Raw genomic sequence first — 22,623 nt, 5'->3', positions numbered from 1 at the left:
AGAGTTCAGGGAGTGGGTGCAGAGACCTGCAAGCCAATGACAACCTTGGAAACCAGAGTTTCCCTGTCATTGAGAAGGCAGCAGGATACCTGCAAGGGTCTGACTGTTGAATACGAGAAAGCAGTTAGCACACTTAACTACATAATGAAGTTTGGCAAAGTAGAGGGAAAACAGGTGAGATATTAGCTTCACATGTTAGTGACCTATTTCTCCATTTGTAAATGTGTTTTAAAATTTTCTGATATTTTCTCAGATTCATTTCTTAGTTATTGTATTGTACTTATTAAAAAAATTAAAATACCCACCATTTGCATCGACATGGAAGGAACTGGAGGGGATTATGCTAAGTGAAGTTAAGTCAAGCAGAGAAAGACAATTATCATATGGTTTCACTCATACAATGGAACATAAGCACTAGCATGGAGGACTGCAGAGGAAGGGAGGGAAATCCAAAGGGGGAGAAATCAGAGAGGGAGATGAACCATGAGAGACTATAGATCCTGAGAAACAATCTGGGGGTTTTAGAGAGGAGGGAGGTGAGGGGAGGCAGTAACAGGGTGATAGGTATTGAGGAGGGCATGTGCTGTGATGAGCACTGGGTGTTATAGGCAACTAATTAATCATTGAACACTACATCAAAAACTAATGATGGACTATACAGTGGCTAACTGAACATAATAAAAAATAATTAAAACAAATGTGTATCAAAGTCATGGTAAAAAGAACAATGTCCAGTCCAATGCTTACTGTTGTTACTGCATGTTTAGCCACACTGTAAATGGAAACATTTACTGTTTTATTTAACTACAATTTAAAAACAAAAGCAACTCAGGTGTCGCTAATGTATATCACCAATGTGCGGAGGAAATGCTGCTTGGTCTAAAATATCTTGTGCTAAGGGTCAGGAAAGAGCAAATTTGCTGCTAATTATTAAAATGCAAAAAGATTTTTTTCTACACGTAAGTCATAATAATTACACTTGCCTTTTATAGTTAAATCTTTCTAAGACAAAACGAGATATCACTTATGAAAATATTGCTGACTCACAGGAAAACAAGTATTTTGTATATCCAAGCTTACATAGGTAGAAAATGATATTAGGAAACAAAACCTTTTATACAAATGGATTTCAATGTTAAATGCTAATGTGTATAATGATGAGAGTATTTTCTTCTCTAAGAAAGTAAATCACTTTCACAATATACACATAACAATATAGAGATACTAGAACTGTTGCCAATTTAAACATGGGACCTTGAAGTCAACTGATTAAATAGGAATGGCTATCCTTGTCTTTTACTAAAAAAAAGGACGGGTGTCTCCAAGAAGGAAAATTAGAATTTAAGAATTTCCTCTTTATCTTAAACTGTCGTGGCCTTTGATGTTATATTTGCTCAGGCAACTCCTGGCCTCGTTCAGGCAGGGGCAGCATCTACTGCCAAGGGAAGGAGAAAAAGGCCAAGAAGAATAAAAGATTTAAGTTGGAAGTAAGCTGGCAGTCACAAAAGTCACTTCCCCCCAACTTTCAAAAACATTGAAAACTGAAACCTGTTCATTCTTAGCTACTTGAGAAATATTTTCCAAGGGAATAAGAACTCATCAATACCTATTGGGAAAAACAGGAGGTCAAAGTCTTTGTTTTATTTTACACAGTAGAACATTTAGGTCCATGGGAATGGCTGAGCCAGGATTAAAAGCTTACCTGTCTATTCCAAAACTAGAATCTACACATCAAGCCAGAAAACAGAAATGATTTTCTCTGAGATACTATTTTAAGAAACAGAACCTAAAGGGCAGTACTTGAGTAGGAGGCACAGAAGGGACAATGAAAAAAACACAGTGTTTCCTGCTTTTCAACCTTTGTCTCATTGTGGCCCCATCACCTCCCCACCAACCCTCACCCCACCTATACCACACTCAGGAGCCTTTTTAGACATTTTTTTCCTAATTGCTTCCACCTCATGAAATTTAAATACTCCAGACCTACTGCATATGTGTTTATATGCTGCAACGCTCTGGAGGACAAAAACTATCATAATATCTAAGATTATTATTACTTTTTGTTCTCTCTTTTCCACCCCCTTCAGTGATATCACCCCCACCGAGAATGCATGAAAAAGGTCTGTTTATGAAACCAGGAAGCTAGGTAAGCTGCTGGAAAGGGTACACATATTCTCCTTGTATAGAAGGCACACACTGTCTGAGTCAGGTAGTCAAAGAATTGTTTGATTACACATCTTCAAAGAACATATAAAGGGATCCTACCTCATCCATTTGATTCCCATCAAGACCTCTTTAAGAGCTGTCGGAAAGAGCTGTTGTCTGGCTCCAAAAATACTGAAATCGACTAACAAATATAGTAGTAGCTTTCCAACTTCGTAAGCAAAAGAACAGGTTCGACTATTATTTATTCTGCTAATATTTATGTGGTCTCATTTATAGGAGAACCCATATATACACAAAATTTAAGTCTCCTACTTAAAAGAGAGATATTACTATAGTTCACACAGCTTTCAGAAGACTCTTGCTTTAATTAATAAAATGTCTTTCAAAAAGCCAATAAATGGATTTTTAAAACTGTACCAGGGTTATAAATGTTTCTTTGCTCAACATACAATAATTAAGTTCTCATGCCACATTATTACTTTAAAGTCTAAAGCTAGGGATAAAATAAGCTGATCCCTAAAAAATATTTTTAGGGGTGCCTGGGTGGCTCAGTGGGTTAAGCCTCTGCCTTCGGCTCAGGTCATGATCTCAGGGTCCTGGGATCGAGCCCTGCATTGGGCTCTCCGCTCAGCAGGGAGCCTGCTTCCCCCTCTCTCTCTGCCTGCCTCTCTACTTACTTGTGATCGCTCTCTCTCTCTCTGTCAAATACATAAATAAAATATTTAAAAAAGATATTTTTAAGTGCACAGCACTTTCACATTATAATAAAGAAAAGGGAAAGAAAAGAAAATATAAGATATGGGGTGAATTTTTAACCATGTAATTTAATATTTTTCATTAAACTGTAGATAATTTATTGGAATGATAATCCAAGATAGCTGGATGTTTTGTTTGTGGAAAGCTGTTATTAAGGCTGACTAGTGTGGTGGGAAGGTGAGACCACAAAAATAACTCAGTATGACAACATCAAAATAAATTTACTTACCCACATTATTAGTTTGTTACTAGGTATAACAAGAAACTTTAACTCATGACCTATACATAACCAAGTACGATGTATATATGATTGAAGTATTGAAAAGGAGTGGATTATCTAGATTTTCAAACTTTTATTTTTCTCATCTCATCTCTTCATCACCAGTGATCTCAGCATATGTCAAAATAGGACTTTTCAATGACAGTGGTTTTGTGTGTGCTGGTGAGGCTCAAACACCTATCATTTGTTTTTATTAAAAGTAATTCAAGAGTCTGTTAGACAATAGGGTGCAAACAAAGTTGCAAAGGCGTTTCTGGGTTTTTTCTCCCAAGCTATAAAATTCTTCTCTAAAAAGTGAATGTTGACTTATATTTTTAAGAATAATCATATAAGCTTTTTAGTCAATTATTAACAGATTTCTTAAATGTATTTATAAAGGGATGATGACTATTGTAGGCATTTCTACAACATAGCTATAAACTGTATTTATGCTTTAAAGTTCTATTATTATTCTCTTCCATTTGTAATTTATTCTTCTAAAGGTACAACCTCTTTTAAACAACTCAAATATATGAAAATGTTCTTATGAAAGATAAATCAGGTGATAATTCTTGACTATACACAGAATTCTTTAAAATAGTATATTTCACTTATACCTGAAATTATACATTTTAAAAACTCAAAATTAAAGAAAATTTTTCCAAATGTTACTGTATCATGTGAGTTGTACCTGTACTACCTTATACTTTTAAAACTACTTAAATTTAGTACCTCGATCATTTTTGAGTTATGAAATAAAATGCACAGTTGATTTAAACTTGATCATTCAAAGAAACACATCTCTTATATGATCCACATAGGACCAAAAAAACAAAAAAACCCAAAAAACCCCGAATGAACCAGTATTCAGTATTCAAGTGTTTGATTACATGGGATATAAATATGGAGTAAAAATAACTTACCTAAATAAGATAATGTTATTTTTATCCTGTATTACATAACTTAGGCAGAGTTAACCATTAAATATCTCTTTCACTTCAGTTAATAATCAGAAGGATCTAGTATCTGTGTAGCCCTGAAAAATGACAACTTTATTTTCCTCATAATCTTCAGAAAAATCTTACTTAAAAAAATGAAGAAAATGATTTTGAAGCCATGTGCAAGGGATAGATCCAATTTATAAAGCGAGGTGAACAGTGTGGAAAGAATTTAGACCTACAATTTTAAACCAATTTTAAAGAATTCTGTTAGCAGAAAATCTTGCAGTGCTATATTTAGTTTGAGGTGATTGCCCCCTCAAATCTATTTTTCACATTTTTAGTTGAGTAACATATCTAAACTGTGGATCTGACTTTGTCAATCTCCTATAAAACCCTTCAATAGCTCTCTATGACCTGGCCTCTGCTTCCATTTATAGCCTTCTCTCTCATCATTCATGTTCTAAATTGATGGGTCCCTCATTCTTTTTCACCTTCTTAGCTTTGCCATGGTACCCCTCCAGTAAGGGATCGGGATAGAGAGGAAAGGGATGCTTAAACCCAATTTGCTGCAGTAAGCCTCCCTTGACAGTCCCAATCTATTCCTTTCTTAAGTATTGGTTCAGTGTTCTTCTAGAATGTGCTCTGTATGGACTGTGAAGGAGACACGTGTCACCTAACACACTTGCATCTGTCTGCTTTGTCTGTCCCTTTTCTGAATATGGACTCCGTGAGCCAATGGCTAGGTCTTCTCCTTCTTATTCAGGTCCTTGGCCGATGCCTGACCCAGCAGTAACCCAGCAGTAGAAAGAAGCAAGCAAAGAGGACTAACAAGTGATTTGTAAGACTGGCTCAAACTCTGGAAACAAGTCACTTGATTTGTGTCACAGATGACCTCATAGTATGAAATATACTTTGCTGTTTTCCTCTTTGATTCATCTGTTTTTGGTGGATGTCTCTAGTTGGAGATTTGTTAACATCACTGCTATTCTTAGCATTCATTTCAGATGAAATAATAATATTGGCTTCTATGGGATGAAGTGCTTTGGAGACAGAGCTAGGTTCAAGTTCTGACTTCTGTATTAAAATTTAACCTTTCATCCTCCTCATGTGTAAAATGAAGGTAATTGTTCCTACTTCTCAGGGTTGGAACTCAGTTTAAATGAGATATCATAAGTAAAACATTTAGCATACTGCCTCGCTCAGTGTAAATATTCAGTATGGAGCTATTTTAAGAACAGCATGCTCAAAGACACTCAAAGATGCTGATTTGACAACAGCCTGTCAGATTAAGACAAGTCACCCATATGATCTACATTCTCCAAGCCCTCAAGGAAAATATATTCCCAAAGAGAAACTTACATTTCTCTAGTGAAAAAGTTAAAAGAAAAATGACTATGCTTTCCAAGGAACTTAGAGAATATAAATTACTCTCCTCTACTATTAACTGAGATTATTGTGTATAGTTCATCTTCTTGCTTTGTTTTGGGAGTGAGCTGGGGCAAGGTAAGACTCAGATAATGATTTAAAGTTTTAGAGGCAGAGGAATTCATCTTCTAAATTCCTGTCTCCTGTTGGCAAGGAGCTCAGGAGAAAGGTTGCCAGAACAGATTATTTGTGTTTCAAGTCTTCACAACCACATTTTAAAAGATGACAACCATATAGCTCACCAGCTCTGGCAGTGTGGAATCAGTCACATTTTGCTTCCTATGGTCATAAGGATCTTTACAATCTGCTTGAATAATACCAGAAGAATCAGCATGTACTCTTTGAGCTAAAAAAAAAAAAAAAAACCCAAAAAACAAACAAAACAAAAACCTCTCTGATCAATTCTTTTTGGAAGGAAGATCTGTGGATTTCTTTTTTTTTTTTTTTTAAAGATTTTATTTATTTATTTGACAGAGAGAGAGAGATCACAAGTAGGCAGAGAGGCAGGCAGAGAGAGGAGGAAGCAGGCTCACCGCTGAGCAGAGAGCCCAATGCGGGGCTCGATTCCAGGATCCTGAGATCATGACCCGAGCCAAAGTTAGAGGCTTAACCCACTGAGCCACCCAGGCACCCCGATCTGTGGATTTCTTGATAATCTCTAGAAACCTTGGAAAGTTCTAAGAGACTGTGAGCCAAATAATGAAACTTGCTATGTAGTAAAACTGGAAGAGAATTAGTGAAAGTAGGAAATAATTCAAAAGCCTAACCCCACAGAAAAAAACGCTATGAAGCATGAAGTAAATATACACCATGTGATGGGTTGGGGTGAGTGGGATACTCTTCCTTCACTGGCATCTCATTTAGGAAAATTCCACCAATAAGATGAGGCTAATGCTCAAATTAGGATCGGATTGGGATTAGACTGGGAGGAAGTTTAGCTGAAGATGTAAGACTAAATCAGGAATTCAGGGCTAGGTATAAGGCCCATTATATATTAATTTCTCTTCACTCACATCTCCTAGCATAAAATCGTGTTTTTCCCTCCTTGGGAATACAAACAGTTTGATAGAGGATCCTGGATCTAGCTGACTTTCTGTATTTAGGAGAAGCTTATGTGAGACACAGAAGCTCATGATGTGATGTTTTGGCATTCTTCCAAAATGCTAGGTAATAAAGTAATAAAAAGGTTTGATGAAATTTCTGTATTCTTAAACATTTCCAAGAATTGTTAAAGTAAAGAGTACTCCAAACTCAACCATCTACAACTCAACAATGGAGCTGGTGAGGTTCCTATGGGTCTCCTAATCCAGGGCTATGAAAAGAGTGAGTCTGTTCAGTGGTGTGCATATGTTTATGCATATGTGTGTATGTGTGCACATATATCTGCATATATTCAGTGTGTGTGTGTATGTATGCATGTGTGTTGGCCTAAGAGCACAGAATTCAGATGTTAATTTAATTTTATTTTATTATTTTTTAAAGATTTTATTTATTTATTTGACAGAGAGAGAGATCACAAGCAGGCAGAGACAGGCAGGGGGCAGGGAAGCAGGCTCTCTGCTGAGCAGAGAGCCCGATGCGGGGCTCAATCCCAGGACCCTGAAATCATGACCTGAGCTGAAGGCAGAGGCTTAACCCACTGAGCCACCCAGATGCCCCTAATTTTATTTTTTTTTTAAGATCTTATTTATTTATTTGTGAGAGAGTGAGCACACGCACAAGCAGGGGGAGCGGCAGGCAGAGGGAGAAGCAGGCTCCCTGCTGAGCAAGGAGCCCCACATGGGACTGGATCCCAGGACCCTGGGATCGTGACCTGAGTTGAAGGCAGCCGCTTAACCAACTGAGCCACCCAGGCATCCCCAGATGTTAATTTTAGAAAAAAACGTGCTCTCTTCACTGGGGCTTACTCTAAGATCCAGTTCTACTTTACCATTTTGTTAGATTAGGAAACATGCTCTGTGGTCTCCAAGCTGAAATCCCTACCTGTGATGACCTCAGCCCGAAGAGAGAGAGCTGAAGAGAAAAACCAGTGCCTTCCTGTACATAGGACTTTTCTTTCTTTCTGATGACATGATGATGTACCTGCACTAGGAGAAAGATCAACGTCCCCAGTGGAAGGTTTGGGTTTAAAAATTTGAAACACATGAGGGATCATATGGTACAGGTTAGTATGTCCTGCACTGAAAAACAGTTTCACTTTACCAACAAGTCTTTATAATGAAAATAAACAAGTGAACTAACAGTAATAATTATTATCTCCACTTTTCTGGCAGGGTTTATATGAATAAACCCAAGAGAAAAGTTCTTGCTTCCGGTGTAAGAGGCTTAGCAGCAGCGGACCAGAAAGCAGCGCACCTGGCTTAGGTGAGGAGCTGCGGTGGGTCCCGGGCCACTGCTCTCGTTCTTCGGAACTGCAGCAGGAGGTCAGCCCCACTGAAAAGGAGTTTAGGACTAGCCATTGACACCACACACACTGGCCGCCATAGACAACCATACACATCCTGAAAAAAGAAATGCAGGGACCACACAAGCATCCTACCCTGAGACCAAGCCTGAAAGAATGAAGGACAGAGAATGAGCGCCCATGGCTTCTTTCTTCCTCTCAACATTCAGATTTTTAAGAGACCCTTCGCCTACTGTAAAGGTGTGGTGCGTTCAATGTGGTCAATGTGAGCGGCTGGAGAAAAATGTGGATTGAGTCACATCAGAAACCCTCCCCCCTAGGTTCACACGTGGTTTCTCAAAAGTGACTCTGCTCCCAGGTTCTGATCCTCAGCAAGGATTTGAGGGTTCTTTGGTGAAGAGTAACCTGGCAGAAAGAACATGTCCAGTACTGAGGAGGGCATTTAAGTCGCCTGGGGGAGAAGGAGAGGTGATTCCATCTCCTAACTTCCAGTGACTGTCTGTTCCACAGTATGGCTGTCTCTGGCCTGAATTTTTCTTCCTTCCTTCCTTTTTTCCCTTCCTTCCTTCCTTCCTCTCTCTCATTCTTTCCTCCCTCCCTCCCTGCCTTCCTTCTTTCTTTTCTTTCTTCTTCTTCTTCTTCTTTTTTTTTTTTTTTTTGCAAAATTGCATTTGCATTTCCTTCTATTTTCCCCTCCCTCAGTGGAGTGGATCTTTACATTGTATCTCCACGTATTAAAATTGCTTGCTGAGACTTTTAAAGACTACCACTGCTAGAACCTTGCACCCTGGGACTCTGACTCAAGTGGCTGGTGTGGGGCTTAGGCTTCAGTATTTAAGGCTCCCCAGCTAACTGTGGCAGCACTTCCTTAACTCCTAGCATAATGTCAAATGCATGGTAAGTTCTCATTTTGTACCATCTAAAATTGGTTATCAGTGTGCTGTGAATCAAACCAGAGCCATTACTTTTAAGTCCATGCCATTTAAAATAGATTCTATTTGTGTCTCTGAGCATTTTAACAGGCTTCATGCCATTCACAACTGCTCATATTGAGAAGTTTGCAGTTTTTCACAGCTCAGCTTTAGAGACATCTACCAGTCCTGTTACATTTGGTAAACTTGCCTCAACAAGCTAAGAGAAAATGCCAAAAATTAGCACTCCTACGGTTCAGGAGAGTGTATTTTGTCTTCCTATAACTGCTTCAATTCCAGCACTTAGCAGGAAGGCATTTAAATTTTTATTGTATTCCTATCCACTAGAAAAAAGAAGGATTTACAAGTTTGACACTAAACAATCATAGATGGAAGATTTGAAGTAAGATCACACATTTTACACTGAAGCATAATGTAGCTATCACTCTATGGAGACTGACACTCAGGACAAAATCCAGTCAACTTTCTCTGTGACTTTAGGGAGGATGTAACATATTCATTAAAGAATGTCCCACGGAATTTCAAATGTCAAAATACAATATAATCATATTGAGAAAATCCTTCGAATTTAGTAATAGAAATTTCATTACACTGCTGAGAGAGAAAATTGCCAGTTTGTAATTATGCCTCTTTCTCCACAGGTATCACTCATTACAGAAACTAGAATAACATCATGGTAATGAGATTCCTAAACAAGAAAGTAGTAAAAACACATCTGCACATATCAGATGACCCACATTATGGACATAATGTAGTCTGTTCTCTATTGTCATGATTTTGGTTTGTTCATAAATAGAGCAAATGATATAAGACAAGTAGAAAAGACTGCTGATTTAAATTTTATGTATTGATAAAAATACATCTGATAAAGCTTCTCGATACCAACCAACCCAGAAAACTCCAGGAGCATCCCCAATCTTGCTTGCTCTGTTTGCTTCTAGGAAGTCCCAGTCTAGCCTTCTGGTCATTCATTCACAGTTTGCACCCATGATACACAATCATCTGTCCCAACTGTCCTTCTCTTCCCCCTACATCTTCCTCTTGTGCCTTCTATGATTTCTGTTCCATGACCAGAGAACTTTCCTGTATCTTTTACGTTGTCTTGGAATTCTCTTTACTTCCTAGCCTTAAGAACCCCCTGAGAATCTTTAAAAAATTCCAAAGCCCAAGCTATCATCAACACTAATGCAATCACAATTTCTAGTATTTTTTTTTTAACTCCACAGGTTATTCCAATGTGCAATTTTAAGAACCAGTGATTTATTGGTTCTTTATTACAGGAGGTTTTTTCCTAATACTTTTCAAAACTTGTCCCTCTTTTTGACAGATGCCTGATAAAATTCTTACTCTTGATAAGCCATGCCTTCTAGAAAAAAAGTCACACAACCACAAGGCTGATTTAATTTACAGTCTTGATTACAATTCTGAGAAGATCATTCAACATTACCTAGATATCTTACTATGGCTCCCTAGTATTTTCATACCTGGAGTGATCTATTTCATGCTTCTACTTTTTTCTCAAACATTAGTTATTCCTTCTGCTTGCAGATGATGACCTTACTTGAGAGTATGAAACTATCAAACCTGAGCTTCCTTGCCTTCAAACAACTCCACTTATAACCAACCTATACCTGTATCCGGAAATTGACATGGAAACAATGAATTTAATTTGAATGAATGAATGAATGAGCAAATGAATCAGTGAGTCCCACTGATTCCAGATTATTTCTGACATTTCAGTTTATGTATTAACATCTGATGTCATGGGGAATATGTGTTTTATGATTATGACATGAGTTTTCAGTTTTCTAGACTATCGTGCTACAATATATTAGTGAAACGTTACCAGTTTTGTTGATTTAACTCTGCTAGTTCAGTATTTTTTAAATGAGAAGCTTGAATCATTTATGTTTTGAGATACACCCAGAGAATTATATGCAGCATTAATATTTCAAATTGAATGAAGGTGTACTCATTTAGAAAGTGTTCTTCTATAACACTATCCCCAAGAGGAAGAAGAAAATGACAACCGAGGAAGCAAGGCTTCTGTTGCAAGAGTAATTCTTACTTTAGTTCAAAGGCTTTCTGAACAAGTGGAATATGAACATGACAGTACTGAAAGTGATGCGTTCACTCTGTATTTGAATCTCTATCTATATATGATAAAACTAAAGTAGATGAAGTCAAATCAGAGGGGAAAACAAAACAACTTCCTTTGAAACAAAACTGGCAGCAAGCTTTTAATAAAAAGATCTCCTCTCCAACAAAAAACAAAAAGTTATTGAAAAACATTTTCTTAATGTTATGAGGTAAGAAACCCAATTACCTGAAAATGAAGAAAATTATTTGGGGTTAGTTGTTTGGTGTAACTTTCTCCATATCATTGCCTAGTCTGGGACAGGGTTACAAAGAGCCCTCTGAAAAGCCACAACATTTTTCACAAAATTCAACCTGAAACTCGCGGATGGCAACATTTTAATGCAGCTTATTTTTGAAACTTATATTTAAAGAACTATTAAATGATATTTCATTTTCAAAATTATGATTAAATTTTCTTCATTTTGTTTGGATATCTGATTCTTAAAACCCATTCTGTTTTGTCTGCCAGTATTTTAAATCTGCAAGACATGTGCTAAGCTTAATGGTGATTTTAATTTATGCTCTACTTGATATTGTAAAATGTTTATATACATTTATATTTAAAATTAGTGAAATACATTGTTTCTTCTCTCTTTGTAGAATTCTAAACAGTCTTTAATAAAAATACTGTAGTAGCCTTCTCTTATCTGTGGGGATATTCTCCAAGAACCCCAGTGGATGCCTGAAACCACAGATAGTCCCAAGCCCTATTTATACTATGTTTTTTCTATACATACACACAAACTGATGATAAATTTTAAATCATAAATTAGGTACAGTAAGATATTAACAACAATAATAAATAATAAAATAGAACAGTTCTAACAATATATCTAATAAAAGTTAATGTAAAAGTGTTTCTCTCCCTCTCTTTCTCTCTCTCTTTTTCTCCATAAATCTTATTGTATTGTGCTCACCCTTTTTCCTCCTGTGATGGTGTGAGATGATAAAATGCCTACAAGAGGTAAGGTGAATCATTTAGCCAATGTGACAAAGCCTTAGGCTACTCCTGATTCTGAGGATAGGTCAGAAAGAGGATCATCGGCGTCCAGATGGAAGTTGACTGGGCGGTAAATTGAAACTGCAGAAAGCAGAACCTAAAGGGGGGACCACTGTATCACTACTGACTTCTTCCCTAGTACTGTGATCACTGGGCATAGTAGCCCACCTGCTTGCCTGACCACACCCCTTTATAGCAGTTCCTGATGAGTCACATGATGAGGTCACATGAGTCACATGATGAGATGAACTGGATTAGGAAACAGTAGTACTTCCAACATAACCAAATAGCTACTGGAAACCTGAGCAAAATATATCCCTATCCTCATTTTCTTCTCCTCTGAATGGCTTTAGGATTTTATTTACATGTTATTAACATATATTTAGTGAGGATATCCTATGTGTATGATAGATATTTTTTATTTTATATTTATTTTTAGACATCTATTAAATATTCTTAAATAACCAGTGGTTACAAAGGGTAGCAAGACATATCCCCATAGATTATCAATGATCCTGTCTTATTTTTCTAATATGTATTCATTTAATTATATTATAAATACAGAAAAAAGCAAACCACAAAGCCATTCAGTCATCAACACTGGGTCTTTCTTACTGAAGAATTCATGATACTTTAAAGTGATGATAACCACTTTTTTTTCCCCATAGATTATCAATGATCCTATGTCTTATTTTTCTAATATGTATTCATTTAATTATATTATAAATACAGAAAAAAGTAAACCACAAAGCCATTCAGTCATCAACACTGGGTCTTTCTTACTGAAGAATTCATGATACTTTAAAGTGATGATAACCACTTTTTTTTTTTTTTTAAGATTTTACCTATGTATTTGATATATATAGAGAGAGAGAGCACTAGCAGGGGGTGAGGCAGGCAGAGGGAGAGGGAGGAGCAGGGAGCCTGACTCAGGATTTGATCCCAGGACCCTGACATCATGACCTGAGCTGAAAGCAGATGCTTAACTGACGGTGCCACCCAGGCACCCCAACAACCACATTTTTTCATTCAACTTTCTAATCAAAGAATGATCACTAAATTCATTTCCTTACCCAGTTTTTTATTTATTTGAAGTTTAATATTTCTAAATGACTTCAATTCACTCCAGTACATCAGCCTTATTCCTACTTGACTTTCTGATTTCATAGCAAGGCCTCCTTGTGCCTTTCTATTCTACATCTGTCTAACTGAAGTTGCTCAAAAGTTCTACCAACAATGTCCTAACCCAGTTTCCTACATATTAATATGACATTTTCTGCTTATCTCTATCACTGTATCTAGTGCATGCACTAGTATAAAGATAATTGTCTGCTTACTTGTCTGTAATCCCTTTTGGGTTCTGAGACCTTGAGGGCAAGAACTATTTTTCACCTCAGAATATCTACCACTTAGCAGTGCTTGGTACACAGTGGATATATATAAATGTCTGCAGCATGAAGGAATTTTATAAATTGTGTTAAAACACATTCTAGAATGTGTTATGCATATGTTAAATTAGTAGTTTAAATTGATATGTATCTCAAATTTACTAACTTTTAAAATTGAACTTACTTTAAATCAATCTGCCTTCTTTATCTCTGTTTCTGTGTATATAGGAATTCTCTGTACAGGTATGCCGGAAAAACATTAAGTTTTATCTAGTGCCCACACAGACCAATACACAGATACCATATAGTAGATACATAATAAATGTTAACCGATCAATATATATCCTAGAAGTCATTCTAGAAATGAAAACTAGCTGAGGTAACCCTCAGACTCCTTCATACATGAAAGCTAAGTAAGCTGTTTGGGCAGCAACATTCAGTAAAATGTCACTATGAATTAAAAACAAAAGAATTAATATTTACTCTTAGACTTACTACAGATATGGTTTAATTTACCACATATATCAACTTGGAAAATGTTACTTGATTTCTAACAAAGAATTATTGCATTTACTCATGTTTTAAAGATGAAATGAATGAAACATTTTAAGATACTTTTATTTTAAGCATTGTACCATTAGGCAAGATTCTAAAGAAATACTCTTAGATGGAACAGGAACAACAGTATCCAGGACCTATTTATTTAATGGAATAATTAATAATATTAAAAAGTTAACCATAATTTTAATTTTAATTCAACTAACTTAATTTAAATAAAAGTTAACAACGAGCTATGTGCCTAGCAATATTCTGAGTCTTGTATCCATATTAAATCATTTCACCCTCAAAACAAGTCCTCTGTGGCGGGTGGTACTTCATTTTATCACTGAGCAAACGAAGGCCCAGAAGGCAAGGCATCCCAGCCAAGTCATGCAGCTAGAGCTCTTGGATTTCCCCTCAGAGAGTATTTTTAATCACTTTGCTCTACCTTTTCCTAAAAGATATTCATTAATTATACTGTGGTGGCTAATCTGCATATTGATATAAGAATTTTTTTTTAAATTTTCTGAAATTGGAAATCAGAAGAAAAAGACCACCAACCAGCTGCAGTATTTTCTAGCTGTACAACATTACCCGTGTCCCTTTACCTTCGTGAATTTCAGTTTTGGCAAAATGTGACTTGTGACATTGACCTACCATACCTTAGTATGCCTCTAACTTTTTCCCAAGGTTTCTTTTAAACTAAGACATGATATTATAAAAAAAAAAATGTGAAGATTAAGCTAGATGATGCATATGAAAGTGCTTTAGGAAATACAGAATGCCATGTTAATATAAATTTACTTTCATTCATATTTATTATTTTAACTCTCATATGATCAATGATATAAAAATATAAACATAATTTAGCCATCCCTGCTCCCCTCTACTGTATTTGATTCTTTCAGATGACTACATGGTAGAAGAATAAGAAATATAAATGTATTTATTCATAGCCAGTTAAAATAGTCCAGCAAATAAAAAATTCACAGCAAATATTCCTCTCCTTTAATCAGAGAGAAAAAAATTTCTTGCAAAGACAAAAAATAAGCAAAACAAAACAAATCAGCCAAACTGGCATCTTTTTGAGAAAATTAGTATTGATCCTAATGATTTGTTATGAATAGAACACATATCTAAGTGCCTAATGAATGTATGTAAACATGTTTTAATAAACTATACGAACGGGTTTTCTTCTCTTATTCTTCTTCTACTAAAGAAAAATAAAAATAAAATTCCAAAAAGTGAACAAGTTTAAAAATGCCTAAAACGTGAATAAACAACCAGGTTGCTCTTCAGTCAATCTCAAAAAGTTTCCTAAATTGATCTTTTTAAATATTAATTTCTTACATGCCACTTGAAAAAAAATTACTCTGCTTATAACTATAACTGGTGATTGCAGCTAATGAACTACTGCTAAAAATATTACAAGGTAGTATTTTTTATAAATATATATATTTATTTATTTATCTATTTATTACATACATATACATCTACTTGATATCCTTTTTTTAGAAAAATGTGAAAGCCTTGTGATGTGCTAGATACTGTGCCAGTTGCTACTAGTTCCTGGAGATATAATAGTGAATAAGATACAGATGACCCCTATTTTCACTGAGTCTTAAATTTACCAAGGGAGTCATATATTTAATAGTTTTTTAAATGTAATTTTGTTAAGTGCCCTGAAAGGTAAGTATAGGGTAATATAAAAATGTGTAACAGGGAAAACTAGCATAGTATGAGGATTTAGGAAAAGCTTCCCCAAGGAAATGAGATTTGCAGATGAAGGATTTGCTCAGGTATGGGAGGGTGTGTTTGAGTGGAATGATTCAGAGAAAAGAGAATTGCAAATGTATAGAGCTCAGAATGGAAGGAGGTTAGTACATTCAATGAACTGAAAGAAGGCTTGCTTGGCTGGAGCAGAGCCATCAACAGGGAGACCCACAGGAGACCATTAATGCGAGACTTACAGGTCAGCTGGAGGACACTAGTCATTGAAGCCATTAAGCAGGACAGTGACATGATCAGGAAATGGAAAAATATATATATATAAAGTCATGAGAGCTCACAGGAAAATATTAAACTTCATAAAACAACACCAATAATCAGAAATTTTAGAGCTATTTGGAGATTATTGATTTTAATACCTGTAGAGAAATGCTAAGACTTAGATAATAAGACAGAGGGAATTAAAAAAAAGTTGTTAATATTGGTGTTAAGCATTAGGAGCCATTTGTTTTAAGGACAGAAGAATAGAACTTCAAAGCTCTCTTAGTCCTATAGCAAAAAATAATCTCAAGGTTATATTTGATACCATAAATATACTCACTTTATAGACCTTACAGAGATGTTAGAAATAATTATGTTTATTTATTGTTACTATTTATTGTTACTATGGAAAGAGTTTCCAAAACAGAAGAGACGCTCAGCTTGCCCTAGGTGGAATATATGCAGTTGACTATTAATATAAATACTCACAAAGTTTATGAAGCTACTGATTTGTTAATGTCCTAGCTGTCCATGACCCATTTTTACCCTCATGGAATATACACAAAGACTCAGGAAATCATTGTATGAATTTGCATCAGACTTTTCTTATTTAAAAATTACCAATATTAATTTAACTAGAGCTGTTAAATCTCTGTCATGTATTGGTAGTCTGATGCTTGCCTGCAGGTTCTGTTATGTGCTATAGGCTAGAACTGTCTTCAACAAAGGACGACAGTCTCAGGGAAAGGACTTTATTAAGTAGTTCGAACTACCCACCCTCTCCACTCATTAGTTATAGGCTTCTAAATTGACATTGCCTACACAACTTCCAGACTAAAGCAGTAAATTGAGTCAAGATTACTAGAATTCTTTTTTTTAAGGATTTTTTTTTCTTTTTAATAATTTTTTTTTTTTTTTTTTTTAAGTAGGCTCCATGCCCAGTGTGGGGCTTAAACTCATGACCCTGAGAGACAAGCATGCTCTACTCACTTGGACCAGCCAGGTGCCCCAAGATCACTGGAATTTTGAATGCAGTGTGTTTCAAGAATTAATGACATAGGACTGACTGCATAAACTCGGAGGCTTTATTTTGGTTCTCTGTTTGGAAAACTGTTATAGTTTCCACACATACATGGAAGTGCATTCCGTTGTTTGTTTGTTTGTTTTTAAGCGATCTTCAACTGTAATAACTTCATGAACTGCTTTTGTAAATGAAATAAAACATTTAAAAAATCTCTCACTAAACCCCCACTTCTTCTTACTTACATGGTGACATATTTATATAGGTTCATAGACCCTATCTTTTTATCAGGATATAATTGAATAAACTGATTGTACAAATAAGGCCTTATTGGAAAGGCTATATTTGTGAACAATATTTATTGGGTCAGGGAGGACCAGTTGCTTTTAAAGAACTGAGGCCAACTTTTATTTATGGATATAACACCTACAACGTCCACTCAGGGAGCCTGGCCTGTGGCCTGACTGGCTGAGCGCAATCTCCCACCTTGGGAAGGTCACTTCCAGACAACTCAGGAATATTAACAAATTTTGTTGATCAAAATTTGTTTTGAGAGGAACACACCCAAAGGTACAGGCCATACAGGTGAAATATGGTGTAGAGTTTATATGGCTGGGCTTCCTAACCTTGTTAGCAAACAACAGAGATACTTATTTACTTACTTACTTACTTACTTACTTATCAACGGAGACTTTTAAAAGTCCAATCTGAGGTTCCGTAAAAAAATTTCCATATAGAAATGGATTAATTTGAAACTCTAAGGTTTTTACTATAGAAAAATAAGTCAGCCCCTCATATACATTTCCCAGCCTTTCTACCTCTCTCTAGTGTGAAAACTGGTGAAATCTCCTAAAACTCAAATGCTCAAATGACAATTTTAGACCAAATAGAACAGAAAACATTATTAGTTGACTTCTGTATTTCATTATTCAAGATCCTTCAGATAATAAAGACCTTTGACTATTCATAGTTTTCCCATTTTTTTTTAAGATTTTATTTATTTATTTCACAGAGAGAGAGAGAGCACAAGTTGGTAGAGAGGCAGGCAGAGAGAAAGGGAGAAGTAGGCTTCCCGCTGAGCAGAGAGCCCAACATGGGGCTCGATCCCAGGACCCTGAGATCATGACCTGAGCTGAAAGCAGAGGCTTAACTCCCTGAGCCATCCAGGCATCCCCGTAGTTTTCCTCTTAAAAAAAAAAAAAAAAAAAAAAAAAAATATTATATATTATATATATAAAATTTATATATATATATATATTTTTTATATATATATATATATTTTTTTTTTGGTCTATTACAATATCCTTTGCCTTGGTTTTCACATTTATAATATAAACATACTGGTGTACAATTACCTCAAAAACCAATAATCTTAGCTTGATATGTTATGGCATGACAATTTTATCTTTCTTATGTTTAATGTGCGAGCACTAAAATAATAAAATAAACTCCAATGATTAAATTCGGAATAATTATAAGTTTTAAAAATAGCTCATCCCACTTGTTGACCAAAAAAAATTAACTAAGATGACAGCTATTAGACTACTTTTGCACCATACATTAGTAAAACAATGATCTCATAGTAATTTAATTTGTGCAGTTTATAGATGACAGTGTATGAAAGAAACAAAGTTGTAATCTTCTGTTTTAAATCTGAGCAGTAATTCAAACTATTCTAGATGATTTATGTCATGTGTAATATTAGTTAACATTCTGAACATAGATGGGGTATGTGTTCAATTCATACTTACCCATAAAATTGAGATAGCCTTCCCCACCGAGGGCATGAGTAATGAGTCGAATCATTTTATGAAGCTGTATTCCACGATCGATAACTGGAGTAAACGGGGTCAGAACACTCATGTTGGTATACATTTCAGCATCCATCAACCAAAATGCCAGTGTCTTATCCCCAACGAGTGCCTATGGAAATAAAAGTCACTGAGATAAATGCAAAGAATAAGTACTAAGCATTTGTGATTTATACTAGAATAACACATGATTACACGGGATGGGAAACAATGTAGGAGAGGTGTTTGAATTACTATTAATTTCATGTGTTTTCCAATAGTTGCTTTCTATGCAGAAGGTGAATGGGTAAAATGAGGTGAGCTGGTCAGAGATCAACACCATCTATTTTCAGGATGGATTTTTATTTTTAAAGAGCTTGGTGAAAACTCAGCATAAGCCACCTGCGTATTTGTTATACCTGAGCTGATGCTTCATGTTCTCTGAAAACTGGAATAAATATTCATTATAATGTTGAGAATACTAAATAAATTTTTAAAATAGTTTGCATTACCATGATTTTGTTTGTTTTGAAAGAATAGAAGACTTTCTTAAAAATCATTTATATGTATATGTATTTATATTTATGTATATGTATTTATATATATAAAATATGTACATAAATATAGTAAAATGGACCCTTGTCCCCTTCAGCAGAGGGTTGACAGCTTTTCCTTAAAATCTAAAATTTGCTTTCTCATTGAATTTGACATCTAATCTAAAATTAGTTTGTTTTATATGAAAACATAACAGTTGATAAATAGGTCAGGTAATTCCGAAACATCCTGAGTAGCAGAAGGGAGGCTTCTTAACAATCTGAACTATTTATGGTTAACAAATGGCTAACTAATGCAAAATATTTTTCATTGACAAAAAATAATAGATAGTGAAACATATAATAGAGATAAAACCATAACCTCCTAACCTATTATAATAATTCTCATTTTTAGAAAAAAATATTTTTCCTTACAAATGTGTTATAATCTCTAAGTGATTTTGATTAAAACGACTTTTTTAAAAATGCTGTTAGAAGAGTATCTACTCATTCTGTGGGTTTTGTCCTTATTTTTAAGGGCCAAGAAAGAATTGGCTCAGAATATGGTTCCTGGCATAAGAATTTTCAGAGTTTGATTAGATGGTAATTGTCATCTATATTACTTGCATTCAAACTATTTCACTTTATCAAAGTTGACTCTTTGTTCTCTGACTTATAGATAAATATTTTAAATCTAAACTTATAAAGTGAATGTGTGCAGTTATGGACTGAACTGTGCCCTCCCCAAATTCATGTTGAAGTCCTGACCTCTAGTGTGGTTGTATTTAGAGAGGGCTGATGTAATTGAGACTAAATAAGAGTGAGGCTGTAATCTAGTAAGAGTGGAGTCCTTACATGAAGAAGAGGAGAGAGATTAGGAATGAGTGTGCACAAAAAAAGGCAATGTGAGAACAGGAAGAGGATGGCCTTTTACAAGCCTAAGGCAGGGGTTTCAGGAGAAAATGAACCTGCTGACACCTTGATCTTGGACTACCAACCTCCAGAATTATGAGAAATAAATTCCTATTGTGTAGACCACCCTGTCTGTGGAATTCTGTTATGGCAGCCCTAGTGGACTAATAATTTGTACCAATACAATGCAGCTTCAATCCGACATTTAACTTTGGTGCTATATAAGCGAGATTCAATAATAGGCTCCATTGTTAAAAAAGTCTGAAGACAATGTATATATATTTGTTAAATAGTTATTAGGCAGTACTGGTTCTTTTCCTTTGTCTTTTTCTAAATTTTATTTATTTGACAGAGAGAGAGTGAGAGAGCACAAGCAGGGGGAGAGGCAGGCAGAGGCAGAAGCAGACTCTCCGCTCAGCAGGGAGCCTGATGTGGGGCTTGACCCCAGGACTCTCGGATCATGACCTGAGCCGAAGGCAGATGCTTCACTGACTCAGCCACCCAGGTGACTCAGCAATAATGTTCTTAAACAAGCTGTCCTTTTCCCTTGTTTGGAATTGTTTAATTATACTCTTATCTGTATCTGTGTTTATTTCTTCAATCTATGATTCTATTAAAATTATTTTTATAACTTCTGCTTAGATTTCTACTATGATGCATATTTTTCTATATTATTCATTATAAATATACATCTTTTTAATTTCATCAGATTTAAGAATCAATGTATTTTTGCTTTTTTAAAAAAGATTTTATTTATTTATTTGAGAGAGAGAGATTGAGAGAAAGAGAACACGAGTTGAGGGAGAGGGAGGAGCAGGTTCCCCGATGAGCAGGGAGCCTGAGGTGGGGCTCCATCCCAGGACCCGGGATCATGACCTGAGCCGAAGGCAGATGCTTAACCACTAGCCACCCAGGCACCCTGTTTTTGCTTTTAGAAAGAACTAGGAAACCTGAAACTTTTTACACATTCTGACAATTTGTAATAAAAGGCAGAATTACCTAAATCTTAAAATATGAAATAATTCTTGATAAGTCTATAATTTTCTGTACATTTTGGGATGAAAATAATCTGTTTCATTTTCAATTTGTTTAATCAATTCACTTATTCTTTTATTCATTTATATAAAAGTAAACATATCTAGAGAGCTCAAAATCTATTATAATTGCTAGAAATGTGCAATGTAAAGAAACAGACAAGTATTTTAGTTTTCATATTGTTATGTATTTGATAAGAGTTCCTCCATGCTTAAATTCAAATTATCCATTTTTAATTTTTTTAGATTTTGGGTCTCATTTTTTGTAGGTATTTATTTGATCTGCTCTATGGCCAATTTAAATGAAAAGAAAGCTGTGCCCTGATTTGGAAGATAAGAAATTTAATATAGGTTTATATCCTGAGTCAGAAAACTTTCTGTAAAGGCTACCCAGTATATATTTTAGGCATTGTGGGCCACTTTCTCAGTTTCCACTACTTAAATCTGCCATTTTGGCTCAAAGGCAGCCACAGATAATACATATGCGGTTAAATATGGCTGTGTCCAATTACCTTTACAAAAACAGGCAGCAGGCAGAACTTGGTCCATGGGCCTTAGTAGCTAACCTCTGGTCTACTTACACTTTCTTACTAACTAAAGAAGACACCTGAAAATCTACTTCTTTACCTTAAATGGTCAATTTCTGCAAAAATAACAGGCTTATTGTTTGAGCTTCAATTTTCTTGGTACACATATTACAAATAATTTATTTTTTCTTAAGATTTTATTTATTTATTCATTTTAGGGAGAGAGGAGAGAAACAATGTGAGTCAGGGAAGGAGCAGAGAGAGGGAGAGAGAGACTCTCAAGCAGACTCCATGCTGAACAGAGAGCCAGATGTAGGGCTTGATCTCAGGACCCTGAAATCATGACCTGAGCAGAAACCAAGAGTCAGATGCCTAACTGAGTGAGTCACCCAGGAGCCCCATGCAAACAATTTCAAAAATTTCTATTCTCTCTTTTTTAATGTATGAAGAGTATATTTTATGTTGCTTATGCTTATGAGGATTAATAGGGATTTAAATAACTAAATGGCCTTTGTTCCTGCATTTACTTATGCTTATTGAACAACCACTAGGAGCAGTCACAGTGCTAAGGCTGGAAATCTAAAGGTAATGGAAACAAATGTTCTGCCCAAAATGTGAGGAAAGTAAGGAGGATGAGGGAACTATTTCCCCCTATACAGCTAGATGAGGTTTTGAGGGAGAATATGATATCTGAGGCAGGGTGGTAGGACTTTATAGAAGCTTCCCAGGTGCTCTAGACATTTGCTGGTGTGTAGGGGAAACTACAAGATTGGAACAAGATTGAACTATTCAGGAATGGGTAGGGTCATCATACTGAAGAATAAAATGCTTGGAGAGTTGAGCAGAGAATGAAGGTGGAAACTTTGG

At 35.6% G+C, this 22,623-nt stretch overlaps 1 protein-coding gene across 1 annotated transcript in view; it reads right to left on the bottom strand.

The window, feature by feature from the left end:
- LOC111148010 (1,4-alpha-glucan branching enzyme 1) overlaps nucleotides 1-22,623 on the bottom strand; it is a 287,214-nt gene that overhangs the window by 65,289 nt on the left and 199,302 nt on the right. Inside the window, exon 12 of the mRNA XM_022504347.1 lies at nucleotides 18,712-18,883. Within this exon, the coding sequence (XP_022360055.1) occupies nucleotides 18,712-18,883 (172 nt within the window). The remainder of the gene's footprint in view (nucleotides 1-18,711; nucleotides 18,884-22,623) is intronic.

This window comes from Enhydra lutris, unplaced genomic scaffold, assembly GCF_002288905.1.
Source record: "Enhydra lutris kenyoni isolate GAN:26980312 unplaced genomic scaffold, ASM228890v2 scaffoldscaffold2, whole genome shotgun sequence".
NCBI lineage: Eukaryota > Metazoa > Chordata > Mammalia > Carnivora > Mustelidae > Enhydra > Enhydra lutris.
The sequence above is the reverse complement of the archived record's forward strand: the minus strand, read 5'-3'. Positions and strand labels throughout refer to the sequence as shown.